This window comes from Amblyraja radiata, chromosome 5 (genome assembly GCF_010909765.2).
Source record: "Amblyraja radiata isolate CabotCenter1 chromosome 5, sAmbRad1.1.pri, whole genome shotgun sequence".
Classification (NCBI taxonomy): domain Eukaryota; kingdom Metazoa; phylum Chordata; class Chondrichthyes; order Rajiformes; family Rajidae; genus Amblyraja; species Amblyraja radiata.
The window spans coordinates 103,400,780-103,421,608 of record NC_045960.1 but is presented as its reverse complement, the minus strand read 5'-3'; the positions used below and the strand labels follow the sequence as shown (position 1 = coordinate 103,421,608).

Genomic DNA, 20,829 nt, shown 5'->3' with positions numbered 1-20,829 from the left:
TTTTCATACCTTACATGCTCTTTGTACCCTCCCATATCGCTAGTTTCCCTCTCTCCTGACTCAGTCTGAAAACCCAAAACGTAACCCATTCCTTCTCTCCAGAGATGCTGCCTGACCTGCTGAGTTACTCCAGCATTTTGTGTCTATCTTCAGTATAAACCAGCATCTTCAGTTCCTTCCTACACAATTGAAATGTATTACAGGGCTCTCACTTAACTTTCTTTCTCTGTTGTCAGCTGGGTAACCTAGGCAGCTTTTTAAGTTGCCAAATGACAGTTTAGGTGGTCATTTAAGATGGCTTGCATGACGCGTGCGATAATCTGCTTGGACGAAGTGCGTAGTTACCAGTTGGAATTATGCTCAATTCACATATTATTTCTGCTTCAAATAAAGTCACAAACTAAACATATTCACCAATCAAGACATGATATATACCACAATGACATGCAGCAAAATTATAATACTGTATCTCAACTCTTTGTGCACGTTGCAATGAATGCAATTTCTATTTCTTTCCACTTCCAAACAAAAATGTGGTTGGATTATTCAGCTTATGATCAACCTCGGTGAGACCAAGTGCAGGCTTGGCGATCGTTTCGCCCAACACCTCCACTCAGTTCGCAATAACCAACCTGATTTCCCGGTGGCTCAGCACTTCCCCTCCCAGTCCGAATCTGACCTTTCTATCCTGGGCCTCCTCCATGGCCAGAGTGAGGCCCACCACAAATTGGAGGAACAGCACCTCATATTTCGCTTGGGTAGTTTACACCCAGCGGTATGAACATTGGCTTCTCCAATTTCAGGTAATCCTTGCTTTCTCCCTCCTTCCCCTCCCCTTCCCAGCTCTCCCACAGCCTACTGTCTCCACCTCTTCCTTTCATTTTCCCGCCCCCCCCCCCCCACCACCCGACATCAGTCTGAAGACAGGTCTCGACCCGAAACGTCGCCTATTCCTTCACTCCATAGATGCTGCCTCACCCGCTGATTCTGTTATCCCACTTTCGTCACCCACTCCCTACACATCAGGACCAATTTTACAAAGACAAGTTAACCTACAAAGCCAATGCGTCTTTGGGATGTGGGAGGAAACCCACACGCTTGCAGGGAGAATGTGCAAATTCAACACAGACAGTGCCCGAGGACAGGATCGAACACAGATCTCTGGCATGTGAGGCAGCAAGTCTACCATTGCACCATTGTGCCGTCCCACCTGAGACATGAGCTGCCTAAAAGTGCCAATGACCCGGAATTGATCCTTAATATGGGTGCTGCCTGTATGGAGTTTGCTCCTTTTCCCTTTGATCGCATGGATTTTCTCCGGGTGCTCTTGTTTCCTTCCACATTCCAAAGGTGTGCAGGAACCTTTTTCAGACCCAACCCAAAATGGTCGCTAATGTGTGGAATAGAACTAGTGTACGGGTGATTAGTGGTCGGCGTGGGCCGAAGGGCCTGTTTCCACTCTGTATCTTTAAATTAAACTAAAAACACTAAAACCAGAGGGAGTCTAAAGAAGGGTCTCTACCCGAAACGTCACCCAATTTCTTCTATTCAGAGATGCTGGCTGCTCTATGGAGTTCCCCGCACAATTAAAGCATGGAATAGTCTTCACCCTACCATAGTTACCCAACCAGACACAACTAAAATTAAGATAACCCCAAGAACCCTTTTTTGCTTAAGTCCACCCTCCACCACCTCCAGTTTAAATTCCATTTGGAATATTTTTGAAGGACCAGGAAACCAAGAGGCAAGAGTTACTTCGTCCAGCCTCAAAGCACTAGTAAGGATTGTGATAAGAGGCATTCAACTTGCCTGGATATGTATAGCCATAACTCCTTGGAACTCAACTTATCCAGGATAAGCAAATCCACTTGATTAGCTCTTCATTCATCAGCTTCAAGAACATGTGGCCATTTGCAGTGCTTATATTATCCCCTGGATGCATTACAGAAACTTACCGAATCTTACGGCGGTTGTTGTATGGACAAGCTATCATCTTAATGTCTTCCTTCAATATATCTTAGACATTCATTGCCTCTCAGTCATCTTTATTGGGCTGAAATCTTGGATAATGTTATGAAAGAACATTTGCCACATTGATTTTCTCGATTTATGAAGGCTGTCCACCTTCAGCTTCTCAAAGATGAGGTATTAACAGCAAATACGAGCTTTGCTGTCTGCCCTTTTAATTATTTTTAGAAAAAAATATGGGCTTTCTGAACATTGTTGGGCTGTGAGTCTCATGCGTGGATGACAATGCAGATGTGTCTTCATTGTACCTTAATATATGTGCACATATGCTCAGGGCCGGTTTTAAGCCGATTTGACCGATTGCCCCTAATTGGGCCCCGCGCCTAATGGGGGCCCCGCACTAATGTTCCGTATTTCGTACGGAAATACGAATTCTCTTTGTTAAATAAAGATCATATTTTTTAATTCGCCATGCGGATTTTTTTTTTAAACGACCATGTATAACAACCGCTGCACGGCCATCAGACACAAACGATTTGTTAACTAGTACTGTTAGCACTTCTTAACATGAAGTTGTTAACAAGTTGTTATATCAATCTGCATCCATCCACATTCCTCAGTAAATGTTATTGTGTTTTGAATGAGTATTAATGACGCCGTGTTCCTTTGTATAAAATTCACGCGGCGTCATAAATTCTTGTTTAAAACACAATTACATTTACTGAGGAATGTAGATCGATGACACATTGAGAATTTCTTTAAACTCACCATCATGAGTGAGGGCCCCGGACCGCGAGAAGGGGCTTCTTCCTGGTGGGCAGGTTAGTCATTCACCTACCGACCCACGTTGTGTCTCTCTGTGCTTTGCTCTCTCTCTCCCTCCTTCTCTCTCTCCCGCTCACCATCTCGTCTCTCTCTAGCTCTCCCACTCCCTCTCTATCACCCTGTCTCCTCAGCATTCCCGGAATCATTGACGTTTAGCGGTAGACAAAAATGCTGGAGAAACCCAGCGGGTGAGGCAGCCGCCTTGACCGCTGAGTTCCTCCAGCACTCTGTGTTTTTTGTTTGGCTCTGAAGTTGAAGGTGGCTCAGCGGGACGGGCATGGGCTCTGGGGAGAGGGTTGCGTTTCTGGTCGAGACCCGTCTTCAGACAATCACAAGTACTCTCACCGACGAGAGTTCAATTCAGTCTGAAGAAGGGTCTTCTCTCCAGAGTCGCTGCGCTGCCTGTCCTGCTGAGTTACTCCAGCTTTATGTCTATCTTCAATTTCAGAGAAATACAATTTCTCACGGGGGGCTTATAACGTCTCTAAACCCCTCTGGGACCCTCTGAACACCTCTAAACCCCGTCTATCCCCCCCCCCCCCCCTATTTCCCGCTACAACACTTCTAAACACATCTGAACCCATCTGAAGCCCCCTAAACATCTCTAAACCCTTTAAACCCCTCTAAACTAGGAGGCTACAAGGTGACTTGTATAGGCTGGGTGAGTGGGCAAATGCATGGCAGATGCAGTATAATGTGGATAAATGTGAGGTTACCCACTTTGGTGGCAAAAACAGGAAAGTAGACTTTTATCTGAATGGTGGCCGATTAGGCAAAGGGGAGATGCAACGAGACCTGGGTGTCATGGTACACCAGTCATTGAAAGTAGGCATGCAGGTGCAGCAGGCAGTGAAGAAAGCGAATGGTATGTTAGCATTCATAGCAAAATGATTTGAGTATAGGAGCAGGGAGGTTCTACTGCAGTTGTACAGGGTCTTGGTGAGACCACACCAGGAGTATTGCGTACAGTTTTGGTCTCCTAATCTGAGGAAAGACATTCTTGCCATAGAGGGAGTACGGAGAAGGTTCACCAGACTGATTCCTGGGGTGTCAGGACTTTCATATGAAGAAAGACTGGATAGACTCGGTTTGTACTCGCTAAAATTTAGAAGATTGAGGGGGATCTTATAGAAACTTACAAAATTCTTAAGGAGTTGGACAGGCTAGATGCAGGAAGATTGTTCCCGATGTTGGGGAAGTCCAGAACAAGGGGTCACAGTTTAAGGATAAAGGGGAAATCTTTTAGGACTGAGATGAGAAAAACATTTTTTACACAGAGAGTGGTGAATCTCTGGAATTCTCTGGCACAGAATGTAGTTGAGGCCAGTTCGTTGGCTATATTTAAGAGGGAGTTAGATGTGGCCCTTGTGGCTAAAGGAATCAGGGGGTACGGAGAGAAGGCAGGTACAGGATACTGAGTTGGATGATCAGCCATGATCATATTGAATGGCTGTGCAGGCTCGAAGGGCCAAATGGTCTACTCCCGCACCTATTGTCTATGGTTCTATGACTGCGTCCAACTGCTGTCTGGTTCGTTGATCGGTTTGCTAGATGTGAATTATTTTGGGAGAGAAAAATGCTCACGGCAGACCAAACGTGTTAAACAGAAATTGGTCAGATATTGAGCTTTACACAGTGAGAAATCATGTGAGATAATCACTGAATTTTAAATGAATGTACCTGCATGTTATACTGTTTAGTTTGGAGATACAACCAGATAGTCTGGTTGATACAACCAGATTAGTTTGGAGATACAACCAGATAGTCTGGTTGATACAAGGTACACAAAATTGCTGGGGAAACTCAGCGGGTGCAGCAGCATCTATGGAGCGAAGGAAATAGGCGACGTTTCGGGCCGAAACCCTTCTGGTTGTCTGGTTGATACAACCAGTTTAGTTTGGAGATACAACCAGATAGTCTGCTTGATACAACCAGATTAGTTTGGAGATACAACCAGATAGTCTGGTTGATACAACCAGATTAGTTTGGAGATACAACCAGATCCACTGAGTTCGCACCGACCCGCGATCTTTGTTACAGATTTGACAATTTTGTTTGGCGGCCAATCAATCGTTGTCTCTAAGGGGGTTGCATCCAATCACCAACCAGCTTGCTTTAAAATTCCCGTCCAATCAACAAATAGATCTCCTCCCGTCCAATCAGCCGCTGTCTCCAAGGGCATTGTGTCCAATCACATAATGCAGTTTAATGCTAATTAGCTGCTACGGTAAAGGTTGGAAGCAGCGGAGCTACTGACAGTCAAACGGGAGGGAGCAGGAGAGATTCACACAGTGTAGAATCCATCACACCCTAGTGTACAATTTCATAATATATACTAAATAACTGGGCTGACACACCTTGGCTGGGAATCTGGGGTTCACCAAAATTGTTCCCAATTGGGCCTCGCACCCCCTAAGGCCGGCCCTGAGAGTAGGGGCCCCGCCATCAGTTTTCTAATTGGGCCCCGCAATTCCTAGCACCGGCCCTGCATATGCTATATACTAGTGGAAAATATTTCACTCAATTACTATCTTTGTCTGGAAACAAAATAGAAGCACAATGGTCTGCAGTGTAGAGGACGACTTTTTATTGTTTTTGGTTCATTTAGGATTTACTTTTTGGTATGTTTAGCAAAATCCGATTATTTGGTTTTCAAGCATTAAGAACAAGCAAAAAGCAACTGTTCGTGTCCTCTATAATGAACTAAATTGAAATTCATAGAACATACATAGCGCAGTACAGCAAAGGAATAGGCCCTTCGGCCATCAATGTCTTGGTCAAACATGATGCCAAGCTAATCTCCACTGCCTGAATGTGTTCCATATCCTTTTATTTCCTGCATATCCATGTGCCTATCTTAAAACCTCTTAAACACCACTGTCTATCTGTTTCAAAAATCATCCCTTGTGTCAAATTCAAGGCATCCATCACTCAGTGTTTAAAGGTAAAACTTATCCTGCCCATCTCCTTTAAACTGTGCCTTCTGACATTGAAACGATGTCTTTCAGTCTTTGATAAATCCCCCCAAATAGTTATGACTGTCTACCCTATCTATGCCTCTCAAAATGTTATATACTTATTTCAATGCTTTACTCAACTTCCAACAGTGCATGCTTATTCAACATCTCCTTGTAGCTAATACTCTCTAATCCAGGCAGCATTCTTGGAACTCCCTTCTACGCCCTCTCCAAAGCCTCCGTATCTTTCCTATAATGGGTTAATTAGAACTTAACACAATATTTCTGATGTGCCCCATCCAAAGTTTTTATAAAGCTGCCACATGACTTCCTGACTCTTATTGACTTGACTGATGAAGGCAAGCACATCATTCTAGCAATGTTACAACATTTTGAGATTTAAAAAATTAAGTCTGCAATTTATCCCATCAGATAAAGCATAAAAAGAAGTTTAATTTGACACCTAATTCACTTTCATATCTTCAGTATTAAAAAAAGTATGGCCATTTTCATACTCGGAAATCAGCATCTTGTTCCCTATTGCTTTTCCATTGACTGAACTCAAAAGCTGTGATCGAGGACAATCAAAAGCCCATAACTTTCTTAAAAACTAAGAGAACTGAAATAATTTTTCAGTTATTTTCAGTTATTATAGATTGAAGTATTCTGAAACAAATATGAAACAATCTTACTTGGATGACCAGAAATTAAAGCATATCATTGGTTAGTTACCCAATTGTAGCTAATTACAAAATTCAATTACTAGATCTAAACATCTATCCATTTCTTAAGAAAAGATTAACATTTTTAAATAGCCTAACTATCCAAATATCATTCACACAAGAATTCACAATATAACATGATTTTTAAATCTCATTGTCATGAATTTATGGGCCAAATGGTAGGAATTTAGTGTTTAATTTCTGTAAATTAATGTCCATTTAAATCATCTTGCGAGTGGGATTTTGTGTAACGCGATCGTTTGGAACGATGCGGTTGCGGTGAATTTAAACCCCATATTTGCAGGAAAAATACTGCCGGTTCGTATGTGACCTAAATCACCTTTTCGATGTAAAATGTGGATTAAGGTAATCCTAAGAAGCACGTTTATATGTAAAATAAACGGCTTTCCTTTAGCTGTCCCGTACCTGAAATCCGTCCCCGTTGTCGGCGTTCACGGCATTAACTTTATACTTTCCCCTTATTTTTAATGCCCCCCCCGCAAAGTACAATACCTCACACTTGCTTGGATTAAACTGTCATCGGTCATTTTTCACTCATATCTGTAACAATGTAAATCTCGCTGTATCCCTTTGACAGCCTGAGTGAATGGTGAGAGTAAAAATAGACCAGGCGACCATTTTGTTGAACACTTGTGCTACATCCAGCTAGACTTGCTGGATCTCCCAGTTGCTAACTGTTTTAACTTTCCTCACCATCAACCTTCTCGCTTCCTGGTCTGGCAGAGACTGAGTGAGGCACGACACTTCCTGGTTTTATAGTCCCTCCTCCTGCCGCCAGCGGGGGCAGCAGAGAGAATGGGGAATTTTGTAAAAACATTAATATCTCTCTGATTTTTCATCGTCGGGAAAAATCCTCCACACTCATCCGGCGGAGGGGGGCTCTGAGCGAGGTGGCCAAAAATGACGGCCGTAGGTGGCGGCGTTCTCTCGGAAATCGCAGCACAGTTGGCCATAAGCGGTCAAGATCAGAGATTTAGTAATATAGATATTGCCACCCGGCGATTCATCATGGAATTCCCAGCACAAAAATGAACATTCCATGTGTTGACGTGCATATCTGTATGATTATATGAATTGGGAAAACCCGTACAACTGAATTAATGGAACCTCTTGAGGCTCAGAACAATTGTTGGCTGGGGAATTTCAATTATGAAAAGCAGTTGGTGATGGATATGTCTGTAGTATTGGCGTTATGGTACCATGATACCATAACGCTCATGGTATCAAAAGGGGACTGTGAGCATTATTTATAACTGAGTGCTGTATTGTCAGTGCTAATTAATGCAGTTAATTAGCTTAAATGTTTCCTAATTTTTGCATTAATGGTAATGGTATGCAAAATCTAAACAAAATTTCAAAGCCGATTAATGAAGAAGTTGCAAACAAAAATAGAACAGCGATATGGTACAGTGGTGACAGTGATTGCTACTAGCACTACTAAAACTTATTTTTGCAGCTGTGGAGTTTAAATTCAGTTCATAATATGGATATTTTAAAAATAAAACAGTCTCGTTCCAGGGTGGAAATGTTAAAGACTAGAGAGCATATTTTTAAGGTGAGAGAGGCAATGTTTAGCGGGACATGTTTTTTTACACAGAGGGTCGTAGGTGCCTGGAACGTGCTGCCAGGGGTGGTGGTGCAGGTAGATACAGTGACATTTGAGAGGTTTTTAGATGGGCACATGAATATGCAAGGAATGGAGGGATATTAATTTTATGCCGGCCGATGAGTTTATCAACATCACATCAAGAGACCTCGAGGGCCAAAAGGCATGTTATTTTGCTGTAATTTTCTATGTTCTACTTTGAAGATGAAACTATTGTGAAGAATCTGCTTCCCCAATGTCTTCCGGGGTAAAACAAAGGTTGGCTAATTCTTACCTGGTCGGCCTGTATGTGGCTCTAGACTGACAACACAGTTAACTCTAAACGTTCTCTGAGCAAACCACTGTTTGTGCAATTAAGGTGTCCTTAAATGCTGGCCACATCCTGAAAGAATGATCACATTTTATATAAAAGCCTTGAGCACATTAAAATATGATACTTGCAGACTGCATGAACACTGAAAATAAATTGGACATAATTATACACTTGGGGGAAAAGAATCAAAATAGTTGTCTAGTTAATACATTTGACTAAAATAGGAGAATTGTAATGCAATCTGACTTTATCTTAACTGAAATTTAATAAAATGTCATCTTGGCAGTCAAACCTAAGGAAAGTATTTTGTTCATTACTCATTGGGTATCCATGGATGCAGATTTGTGGCCTTTTTTCTGTGGGTTGGGTAGTAAAAAATGCTTGAGGGTGCGTATTCACAAATCTTTGAAGGAGGCAAAGCATTATAGAATTATGGAAGTATATGGAAACATGACTTTGTGTCATAGGTAGGAGTTACAATACCACACCTAAGGTACAGGCATGAAGTAGATGGGTGATCACCAGAAAAGAGAGTGCAGGAATCCCTGGGGTCCTTTACTATGACAACAGGTATGCTCCTTTGGATACTGTTGTAGGGGAGGATTCATCAGGGGCGAACAGCAGCAGGTGAGGTGTTGGGCCTGGCTCTGAGGCACAGTTGGGAAGGGAAATTCTTGCCATAGAGGGAGTACAGAGAAGGCTCACCAGACTGATTCCTGGGATGGCAGGACTTTCATATGAAGAAAGACTGGATAGACTCGGCTTGTACTCGCTAGAATTTAGAAGATTGAGGGGGGATCTTATAGAAACTTACAAAATTCTTAAGGGGTTGGACAGGCTAGATGCAGGAAGATTGTTCCCGATGTTGGGGAAGTCCAGAACAAGGGGTCACAGTTTAAGGATAAGGGGGAAGTCTTTTAGGACCCAGATGAGAAAAAGAAATTCACACAGAGAGTGGTGAATCTGTGGAATTCTCTGCCACAGAAAGTAGTTGAGGCCAGTTCATTGGCTATATTTAAGAGGGAGTTAGATGTGGCCCTTGTGGCTAAAGGGATCAGGGGGTATGGAGAGAAGGCAGGTACAGGATACTGAGTTGGATGATCAGCCATGATCATATTGAATGACGGTGCAGGGTCGAATGGCCTACTCCTGCACCTATTTTCTATGTTTCTATGAAATATCAGACAGAGCCATCATGACTCGTTAATGAGGAGGATGGACAGGAGATTCTGTGGTAGCAAACAAATCTCCAGGAAGGTGTATTGCCTTCCTGGTGCCAGGGTCCTGGGTGTCTCAGAGCGATTGCAGAAGACTCTCTAGAGGGTGAGCTGCCATAAGTTATTGTGCACATCGGCACAAATGACATAGGTAGAAAAAGGGATGAGAAACTGTGAAAAAATTAGAGGGAATTAGGCAAAATATTCAAAAGTAGGATCCCAAGGGTAGTGATCTCTAGATTACTCCTGGTGCCACGTTCTGATGATAGTAGGAAAAAGCTAGATATGATCAAGAAGGGAATTTGTGCTTGGAGTTTGCGAATAGATAGGGTAGACAGTTTGTACCTTTTTTCACAGAATAGAAAAAAAAATACTAGAGGGCATATCTTTGAGGTGAGAGGAGCAAAGTTTAAAGGAGATATGCAGGGCAATTTTTTTACAGAGGGTGATGAGTGCCTGCCACGCTCTGTGAGGGGGTGGTGGTTGATGCAGATACAATAGTGGCATTTAAGGATTTACATGGAGTGGAGACATATGGGATTATCTGCCGGTAGATAAAAAATGGTCTTGGCATCATGTTGAGCACAGATATTGTGGGCCGAAGGGCCTGTTTTTGTGCTGCACTGTACAATGTTCTGTGTTTTTAAAAAAAAATATCATGCTGAACCCTCCCGATACTTGGTTAGGCCTTCATTGGAATATAGTAAGACTGTTAGTCAAGCACACTTTGGACTTTGGTACCAGACACGCAGATGTTTTTGGACTCTTGGAAGTTAATACTTTATCACACTAGTACAAATTCACAGAAGTGAAATATTCAATTAAAAACAAATGTTACACTGGAGTCAAATACATTTTCCAATGAACCCCCTAAGTTTAAAGGAACTGTGGAAGATGAAAAATTATGAGCTTTGAGGAAGTGTCGGAAATGGTGAAGTTTCCTAACCTGAAGCCTTGGATGAACCAGGAAGCCCACAATATACTGACCATTAGATCTTGGGCATTCAAGTCTGACAATACAGGGTCATATCTGAAGTTCAGGTATGACCTCCGTAAGGCCATCAGAAAAGCGAAAGGCTACTTTCAGTCTTAACAGGAGGATGAGACGGACATTCGGCAGTTGTGATAGGGGTTTGATTTAGTTTAGAGATACAACGCAAAAATAGGCCCTTCGGCCCAGCAGGTCCGCACCGACGAGCAATCCCCGCATATCAACACTATCCTACACACACTGGGTACAATTTATACTTATACCAAACCAATTAACCTACAAACCTGTAGATTTTTGGAGTATAGGAGGAAACCAAAGATCTCGGTGAAAACACTCACAGGTCATGGGAAGAACATATAAATACCGTACAGACAGCACCTGTAGTAAGGATTGAACCTGGGTCTCTGGCATGGTAAGGCCTCACCTCTACAGCTACATCACCGGGTTGCCAAAGTGAAATCAAGGTGGAGCTTAAGTGACAGCACGTCATCAAGTGTGATGATCTCAATGCTTTTTATGCTCGCTTCAAAAAGAAGAACATCATAGAAACATAGAAAATAGGTGCAGGAGGAGGCTATTCGGTCCTTCGAGCCAGCAACGCCATTCATTGTGATCATGTCTGATCATCCACAATCAGTAACCCGTGCCTGCCTTCTCCCCATATCCCTTGATTCCGCTTGCTCTATCTTTTAAATTCATTCAGTGATTTGGCCTCCACTGCCTCCTGTGGCAGAGAATTCCACAAATTCACAACTCTCTGGGTGAAATTTTTTTTTCTCACCTCAGTCTTAAATGGCCTCCCCTTTATTTTAAGACTGTGGCCCCTGGTTCTGGACTCCCCAACATTGGGGAAAATTTTCCTGCATCTAGCTTGTCCAGTCCTTTTATAATTTTATATGTTTCTATAAGATGCCCTCTCATCCTTCTAAATTCCAGTGAATACAAGCCCAGTCTTTCCAATCTTTCCTCATATGACAGTTCCGCCATCCCGGGGATTAACCTCGTGATCCTACGCTGCACTGCCTCAATAGCAAGGATGTCCTTCCTCAAATTACATCGATGTACTCTCTCCAGCCCCCATAGCCCTCACTGGCTTCAGTGATTGAGGTTACAGCATTAATGTCAGAAGAGCCTTCACAAGGATGAACTCTCGGAAAGCGTCCTGTACTGATGGTGTATCTGGTTGACCTTTTAAAACCTGTGCAGACCAATTGGCTAGAGCTTTTACGAACATCTTCAACTTCTTGTTACTAAGGGCAATTTTAATTTTGAATCACAATTTTTGGATAGTAGTCTGTGTATTCTGTAAGGGGAAATTTCCATTGCCTTAATGCAGGGATTGCTTGCATTTCTAGGATTTTCTGTTTGTCTAACAGTACTGGAACCTGCTTTTTGTCATTAGTTGAACTTCACATTGACAACTACATGATTGTTAGTAAAGGGGATTCTTAATTTCTGAAACCTTGTTGACGTAGTAAGAAAGTCCCTAAAATATTTGTGAAGGGAGAAAAACTCAGGGGGACCAAGCACATATGTTCAGGCGAAACAGTCGCCTCGGCTGCTCTTGCTCTCGCCGATGTGAAGGTAGCCACATCGGGAGCACCAAATGCATTGGACGAGGACAGAGGAGGTTCAAGCGAACCTCTGACTCATCTGGAAAGGCTGCTGGGATCCCTGGATGGATGTGAGGGAGGAGGTGTAGGGACAGATGCTGCATTTCGTGCAGGGGAAAGCACTGGAGAGGGGGGTGGTCTGTCTTTCCCTCCACAGTTGCTTGCTGCTCTGTTTCTTTATTTCCTTTTTCTCAGATTTCCGGCACTTGCAATGTTTTCTCTTGAACCCTGAATATATTTTTTTGTATCAGCTGATTCTGTCCAAAATACGGCAGTCTCTTGGTGACCCATTTACAATTCCACTCAGTTTTTGCATATGTGAAACATATTCCCATGATGTAGTGAGCCAACCAACATGCTCAGTGATTAATGAGAATAGTCTAAGTGCAACGTTGGATCCATATATAAGATTCCCTGTGAGAGCTGAGATCAGATCTTTTTTTTTTTTTTTCTGGGTTCAGTATCTTAGCTTAGCAAGCTAAACCAAAAGATGAAACCAAAAGTGACTGATATTTAAGCGTCTTGAAGACTGTGCATGCATGTGCTTACACTATGTGTATCCGTTTCAAAGTATATATTTGCATGACAAAATTAACTTGTAGTGCCTTGGTGTTTTGTGGTGAGGAATTCAAGAGTCTCACAGGCACAGAGCTCAGCACAGCATGACTAATTTTTAAGAACATCTCGACACAGTTGCTTTAATCTTGAGAGCAGTCATTGGCACAACTCTGTCCTTAATGAGTTTGTAGCCTAAAATCCATTATCACTTCTTTTTACCGTCCATTCTACAGCCACTGTACTGCTCCACCTTTTATAAATGAAGGACAGAATAACATCGGCTATTTATGTACAATACAGTTACAGATGTACCTATTATCATATATCTTTTCATTTATAATACTTAATTAGCGATCTAACACATTTTCAACCTATCCAAACAATTTATATTCTAGTTAGACACAAAAAGCTGGAGTAGCCCAGTGGGTCAGGCAGCATCTCTAGAGAAAAGGAATAGGTAACGTTTCGGGTCGAGACCCTTCAACAGACTGAAAGTCGGGGTAGTCAGATTAAAAATACCAGAATTTTCTAATGTTGAAAATTATGATGGGAATTGGTAGAGTAGATAAAAGAATGCGCACCATGCGTCGTGACGCGTAAATGATGTTGCGTAAGTGACGCCCATGTGGGACAGGCCCTTTAAGCTTCCCTCTCTGAACTTGTCTGCCTCTCCATCTCTCCCACCACCTCTAATGTGAAGCTCCTGTCCCACTTAGGAAACCTGAACGGAAACCTCTGGAGACTTTGCGCCCCACCCAAGGTTTCCGTGCGGTTCCCGGAGGTTTTTGTCAGTCTCCCGACCTGCTTCCTCTACCTGCAACCTCCGGCAACCACCCGCAACCTCCGGGAACCACACGGAAACCTTGGGTGGGGCGCAAAGTCTCCAGAGGTTTCCATTCAGGTTTCCTAAGTGGGACAGGGGCATTAAAATCTATCTCTTTCACCAAAGTTTTAGTTGCTTAATGTCGCTTTATGTAGATTGGCAACAGTTTTTTTTTCTTTGTCAATGCTTCTTGGAAGTGCTTTGGGCTATTCTTGCTGGATTACAATTACCATATAATTTGAAATTGAAGTTATCATTGCTATGATCATTTGATTAACATTCTTTTAATGCTTAACACAATCATATTTTTTGCTTTGTTACTCTAAATCGCAAATTCACATTAATGTGTAACACCAAACTGAAGTACAGCAGATGCTAGAAAATTGAAATATCACCAACAAAAATAGAAATGCTGAGAATACTCGACTCAGACATAATTTATTTCGAGAGAAACCAAGTTAATAGTTCAGGGTAATGCTCTTCAATGAGTTCTATTATGATCACTGCATGCAAGATGCACCCTTCATTTAAAATTGCCTAATTTAGAATTGTTATGCATCATTTAATTCATTTAGACCTGTTCCTTGCTGATTCTAAAACATTGTTTCTACATAACCATTGCAGTTTCATGACATTGAACAGCTTCAATTGTTTCAGCAAGTGCTGATGTTTTATGTCTGTTTGTGAGTTCCTCCAGTTCTGGAAAGCCAACTTCCTAAATATGTAAAAATACGTGGATTTTTACTGACATTTTTAGTTTGTTAAGAAACTGAATGAAATTCTTAAAATTGATAGCTGTAAAATTCAGAGCTTTATTACTTTGTTTCATTTGTTGTTTTCCAATAATTAATGTTTCAAACAGCTCGTAAGAGTGGAGGTTCCCAAAGTCCTTTTGGCGTGAGATAGCTGATGTGGGAATAATAAATTCCTGCTTATTGGAGAGAATAAGGGAAATTTGAGCTGTAAACCGCAACTAAGGGGAATGGGGTGAAGCTGGGCGACCAGGCATGTCTCGGCTGAAAGAGTCTTACTGGCGGGGGCGATGGGAGCCTTGGTGGCAGCAGCGGGAGACTCAGCGGCAATGTGGGCCTCGGCAGCAACAGGAGCCTCGGTGGCAGTGGGGCCTCGTGGTCGATGTGCGTGAAGGGGGAGGGGAAGACCATGGGGAACCGGCGTGGGGGGACTGCCATGAAGCCAAGAACAATGGGAACCTGGCATGGGGGACGGTGGGTGAACAAAGTGGGACCCAGTGTTTTGGGGGGGGGGCTCTAGTTTAGAATCCTCTGTCCAGGGGATAAGTCTGTGTTTGTTTGTTCATTTGTTGCGGTGAAGGCGCTGTGCACACAGCAGCCACGCACAGTCACTTGTCGTTTTCGTTTTTTTTCACTTTTAATTTCAACTTTTTGTGTACCTCGTGTGTTGTGACTGTCGGCAGAACAATTTCCCTCCGGGGATGAATAAAGTTTAGCGTATCGTAAAAGAGGAACATTGTCGTGTGAATGTTGTTGTAAGTTAAATGTCAAGTGTTTAAATTGCCAAGTATTGTGCGACCATTGCTCTCTTGTGCTGGTAAACATTCATCCTCAGAAGACTTATATTTGCAGGCTATTAAGTGAGGTTTTTTTTTATGCCCAGTAAATCAATTAGATTAAATGAATTGTGCATTGAGAATGGACATAGTTTTGTCAATCACGTTTTCATTATTTCACGTTTGATAATGTGTACCTGTATTTTACTTTGGCTGTTATATTGACCTTTTTGAAAGTGATGTAGTGGGCGGTTGAAGTTCAGGAGAAGGAAATTCTGAGGAGTTGATAATATTTTAGAGTACAAAATATAGAACCATAGAAAATAAGAGGTCATTCACACCCCACCTACCCCCCCCCCCCCCCCGCCCGGATTATTCACACCCCCGCTCCCTTCCCTCCTCCCACCCCAGGTTATTCACACACCCCTCAGAAAGGCAGCCAACATCATCAAAGACCCACACCATCCTGGCCACACACTCATTTCACCATTGCCATCAGGAAGAAGGTACAAGAACCTGAAAACTGTAACGTCGAGGTTCAGGACCAGCTTCTTACCTGTTGCCAAGCAAGCAAGAATTTCTTTGTCCTATCTGGGACATATGACAATAAACCACTCTTGACTCTTGACCCCCGCCACCCCCCCTGTGGGGACGATTGATTGCCTCCATAAATTCCGTAATTTTCCTGGTGGGGGTTGATGGACTCCAGGGGGCACCTGACTCCGGGGTGAGCGCCGACACCACACCTCACCCGCGTTGGGAGACGGGGCCCAACGGGTCCCACTTAGTCTATATCTCTCCTTGCCTCATGTGGGGGCTATGGGTGAGTGGTGTAATTGCATTGGGGGACCAGGCCTCCCCAGTTGATCCAGTGACATATAAAATTCTTAAGGGATTGGACAGGCTTGTGCAGGAATAATGTTCCCGATGTTGGGGGAGTCCATAACCAGGGGTCACAGTATAAGAATAAGAGGTAGGCCATTTAGGTCTGAGATGAGGAAAAACATTTTCACCCAAAGAATCTGTGGAATTCTCTGCCACAGAAGGCAGTGGATGTTTTAAAGAGGGAATTAGATATCGCTCTTAAGGGCCTGGTCGACACGAGGTCTTAGGAGGTCTTTGTAACTCTCCTTCATGCTCGAGAGTAGTCCCCGCGTACTCGAGGCCTCAGCTAGGTCGCGGAGTATTTTTCAACATGCTGAAAAATGCCCGCGAGTTAAAAAAAATAGCTCGCCATGCAAAAAATCAATATTTTTTTACTCGTAGGTTTAGTCGAGGTAGGTCAGCATATTATTCGTAGGTATTCAAAGGTAATCGAGGGTAGTCGAAGGTAAAGCTCATTGAAAAAAAAAATGTAAGTAAACCGACCGGTAATGATAAATGCCCGCTAAACTTTATTAAAAGTTGTCTGGCTTCTTAAAAGTGTCTCCATTCCTTCTCCCCCCTTCTCCATTCCTTCTCCCCCCCCCTTCTCCCCCCCCCCTTCTCCCCCCCTTCTCCCCCCCCCCTTCTCCCCCACACTCCCCCCCCCCTCTCCGCGCTCTCTAAAGGACTTACCGTAACTGTGCCAGCCGTCTTTTACCTTCCTTTTCATCGCGGTGTGAATTTCAGACAGCGCTCCCCCTCTTTCCCTGGCCGAGTGCCCTGGAGCTTGAAGGTCGAAGACAGTCGCTAAAAAGTCATGTTAATGGGACAGGCTCTTTAGGGCAATCGGAATCAAAGTATATGGGGGGAAAAGCAGGAACGGGGCACTGATTCAGGATGATCATATTGAATGGCGGTGCTGGCTCGAAGGGCCAAATGGCCTACTCCTGCACCTATTTTCTATGTTTCTGACAGTAACATGCAAATTACTTTATCCCATAAAGGTACAGAAATGTGAAAACGCACGCCACCAGATTCAGGGACAGTTTCTTCCCAGCTGTTATCAGGCAACTGAATCATCCTACCACAACCAGAACATCCTACCACAACCAGATTATCTACCTCTTTGATATCCCTCGGATGATCTTTGCTGGCTTTATCTTGCACTAAACATTATTTCCTTATCACTGTAAATGTATTGATTGTAATCATGTATTGTCTTTCTGCTGACTGGTAAACACGCAACAAAAAACTTTTCATTGTACCTCGGTACACGTGACAATAAACTGAACTGAAGTGGGCAAAATGATGGCCCCGAAAACTCTTGCCTTGGTATTCTGTATAACCCGAATACTGCACATATAACATCACAGAAGAATTGTGCCAATAATGAACATATTTATTTAATACAGTTCTGAAGAGAGGCTGCCCAGCTGGAAACATAAACTCAATTTCTTTCCCTGCCAATGTTTTCAAACCTTCTGCGTAAACAGAGAATTTTCAGTTTTTTAATGTTACTTGCACTTCGGTGTAGCATTGAAAATATTTTTCTCTCTTATCAGATGCTTGTTACAACACCTGAAAAGTGGGATGTGGTGACGCGTAAAAGTGTTGGAGATGTTGCCTTGTCCCAGATCGTCAGACTGTTGATTTTGGATGAGGTTCACTTGCTACATGAAGATCGAGGACCAGTTCTCGAAAGCTTGGTGGCACGGACACTACGACAGGTAAACAAAACTGATTTGGCAATTTCTCAGCACACATCTGTACAATATTTAGTGTGTGTAAAATAGGACATGTTGGTGTGGAAACAACACCACAATAAATGCTTGCTATATTGTACTACTCTCAGAATAACAAAAATACAAGATCAATTTATGTCGACAGAACTGACGTTATTGTGCTGCAGTTAATTTTGGAACTAATATTGTCTCTTGTGCAGATTGTCTGAAGGTTTGGATGTTACAATCTATTATCAACATGAAATATTAATAACAAATTTTCAGACCCATTTACTTTGATGCAATGTCCCAGAATTTTCTGCCAGTGGTAGAGTGAAGGAACAGTTAGTTTTTACAGTTGTCAACTTGTGCTAACAAAGTGACCTGATCCTTGATGACAAATCTGTGTGTGGTCAGGACCTTAAGAAACACAATACTGGATTTTTCATACATATTCAAAAACTACAGGTCTACCACCAAATTTCCAGCACCCTTGGTTCTGGGGGGGGGGGAGGGGGCTGGGGGGGGTTGTGGGGGGGAGGACGGGTTGGGGTGGAGGGGTGTGTTGGGGGAAGGGGGGGTTGTGGGGAAGAGGGGGGGTTGTGGTGGGAAGGGAGCTCAGAGAAAAGACGGGGAAGAGCCATGGGGGAGAGCGGTATCAAGGGGGAGGGGGGCAGGAGCCAGCCAGGGGCACCAGAGAGAAATGGGTTGGAGGTGCGATGGGGACTCACAACGGCTTCTCGTCGCTTCGCTGGTCGTTCTCCTCTGCCGGGAATCTCCGCTTTCCGTTTGGCGACATCGGCGCCATCTCCGACTCGGCGCTGGCTGGGCTGGGTCGTGCCGGCTCATCCAGAGTCTCCCGCAGCTGCAGTAAAGACGCAGGGGGGTGAGAGAGCTTGGGGTGTGTGTGGGCAAGAGGAGGGTTTTGAGGGGTGTGTGGAAGGAAGGGGTGTGTGTGTGGGGGGGAGGGTTGGTGTGTGGGGGGGAATTAAAACAATGGGAGGAGGGGAGAAAAGATGGGGGAAGTACCTTGTGGAGAGTGCGGTCTTACGGGGGAGGGGGGCAGGAATCAGCGAGGAGGACCAGAGGGGAAAGGGTTGGGGGCGTGATGGGGACTCACAGCGGGCACTGGTTGTTCTCCGCACGGCTTGTGGACGCTGCCCCGCCTCCGGGGCGTTATTCTCAGCAAAGATTAATGGTGGGTGCCGGAAGGGGCGTTACCTTCCTGGTGACTGACAGGCGAGAAGACCAGTCTGCTTATCTCACGATTTTTTTAAACCTTCATAACTTTTGTAATCTTCCACTGGAACAAACCTTGGTCCGCTTGGAGTAGAGGAGAACGGTGAGTAAGGTGGCGAGTAATCCTAGCGAAAAAACGCAACCCCTCCCCTTGTATTAACTCTGCACAATGAAATTAATTCATTTTTGATAAAGGGCACTTCCCCATGTCTCTAGATTTTTCTTCTGATTGACAGTAATTAGCACATTTTCTAATCAGTCTTGGTGAAGGTCAGTTGTAATGTGCTCTCTCCTGTGGCAGGTGACATTTCCATTGTGCATGTTTAATCTCAGTTGATCAAAGCTTTACTTGTTAAATCCTTGTCGGTACTACTGTGAAATTGCAGTTACAAAACAACTAGCCAAGTCTTACAATTTATTTAACCTGTGCTCCTTTACAAATTTAATTTCTGCTCTTGTCTTGTCTCTCTCAACTTGAATTTGTGCAAAAGATAGACACAGAATGTTGGAGTAATTCAGCCGGTCAGGCAGCATCTCTGGAGAAAAAGAATAGGTGATGTTTCGGGTCGGAACCCTTCTTCAGACTGAAAGATAGAGAAAGCCAGAACAAAACACTGTCGGCCACAGATTAACAGGAAGTGTGGTGCCCATAATATCCCATTGTTGGCTGGGGAAAATGTGCTAACTACGTGTGGGTGAAGGGGTATTCCAAGGAATATTACGTTGTTTAACAGGATTAGCTCTTTTTTTTTAAAAGGCAATCTGAATGTTACTTTTTGCAATGTTATCTACATTTCTCTACTATTGATCTGGCAGGGGGAGGTGATGTGGGGAAACTGTTATTTTAAATAGTGGAGCATTTATGTATGAATCTTTATTTAAACTTGCTGACATAGGAAGAAAAGTACTCCTTCTATGAGATTTATGGTCCTGCTATGCCATTCCATCTTTCTGGGAGAGAAAGCGAGAAATCGTGTTCTGATTTGGTCAACGTGTTATAGGAAAAATGTCGTGAAGTTGTAAAGGGTGCAGAGAAGATTTACGAGGATGCTGCCAGGACTCGAGGGCCTGAGCTATAGGGAGAGGTTGATCAGGCTAGGACTTTATTCCTTGTAGTGCAGGAGGATGAGGAATGATTGTAGAGAGGTGTATAAGATCATGAGGGGAATAGATTAGGTAAATGCACAGAGCCTTTTAACTAGGGTAGGGGATTCAAGAACCACAGGACATAGGTTTTAGGCAAGAAGGGAAAAATTTGAGGGACAACTTTTTCCACACAAAGGGTGGTGGGTATATGGAATGAGCTGTCAGAGGAGCCAATAGTAAAATCGCAACAAGATGATCATCCTCTTTTTATTTTACAGCGTCGTCCATAAAGGCTCACTGGATTTTTTTAGGGTTATTATTGTGATATGTACTGAGGAACAGTACAGTGAAAAGCTTTGTTTTGCATTCTGTCCAACTAGGCCAGACATAACATACATGGATACAATCACTTCAAGTACAATAGAAAGAATAGAGTTCTCAGCATGTAGCAAATCAGTTCCTTAGACAAAGCCCAATATCCTCAATGGGGTAGAGACGAATTGAACAGTATGCTAACTTACAGAAGGACCATTGAGAAGCCTAATAACGGAAGGGAGGAAGCTGCTCCTGAGTCTGGTGATATGTGCTTTCAAGCTTCTGTACCAACTATCAGGCAGGAGCAAGGAGGAGAAGAAGGAATGACCAGGGTGAGGCTAGTCTTTGATTATGTTGGCTGGATTTCCAAAGTAGCATGAAGTGTAGATGGTGCCAATGGCGGGGAGTCTGGTCTGTAAGATGTATTTGACTACATAAACAACTCTCTACAATTTCTTGTGG

The 20,829-nt window shown here is 43.4% G+C and overlaps 1 protein-coding gene across 1 annotated transcript in view; it reads left to right on the top strand.

Moving 5' to 3' along the window:
- Nucleotides 1-20,829, top strand: part of ascc3 (activating signal cointegrator 1 complex subunit 3) — a 363,313-nt gene that overhangs the window by 56,233 nt on the left and 286,251 nt on the right. Inside the window, exon 11 of the mRNA XM_033021915.1 lies at nt 17,569-17,733. Within this exon, the coding sequence (XP_032877806.1) occupies nt 17,569-17,733 (165 nt within the window). The remainder of the gene's footprint in view (nt 1-17,568; nt 17,734-20,829) is intronic.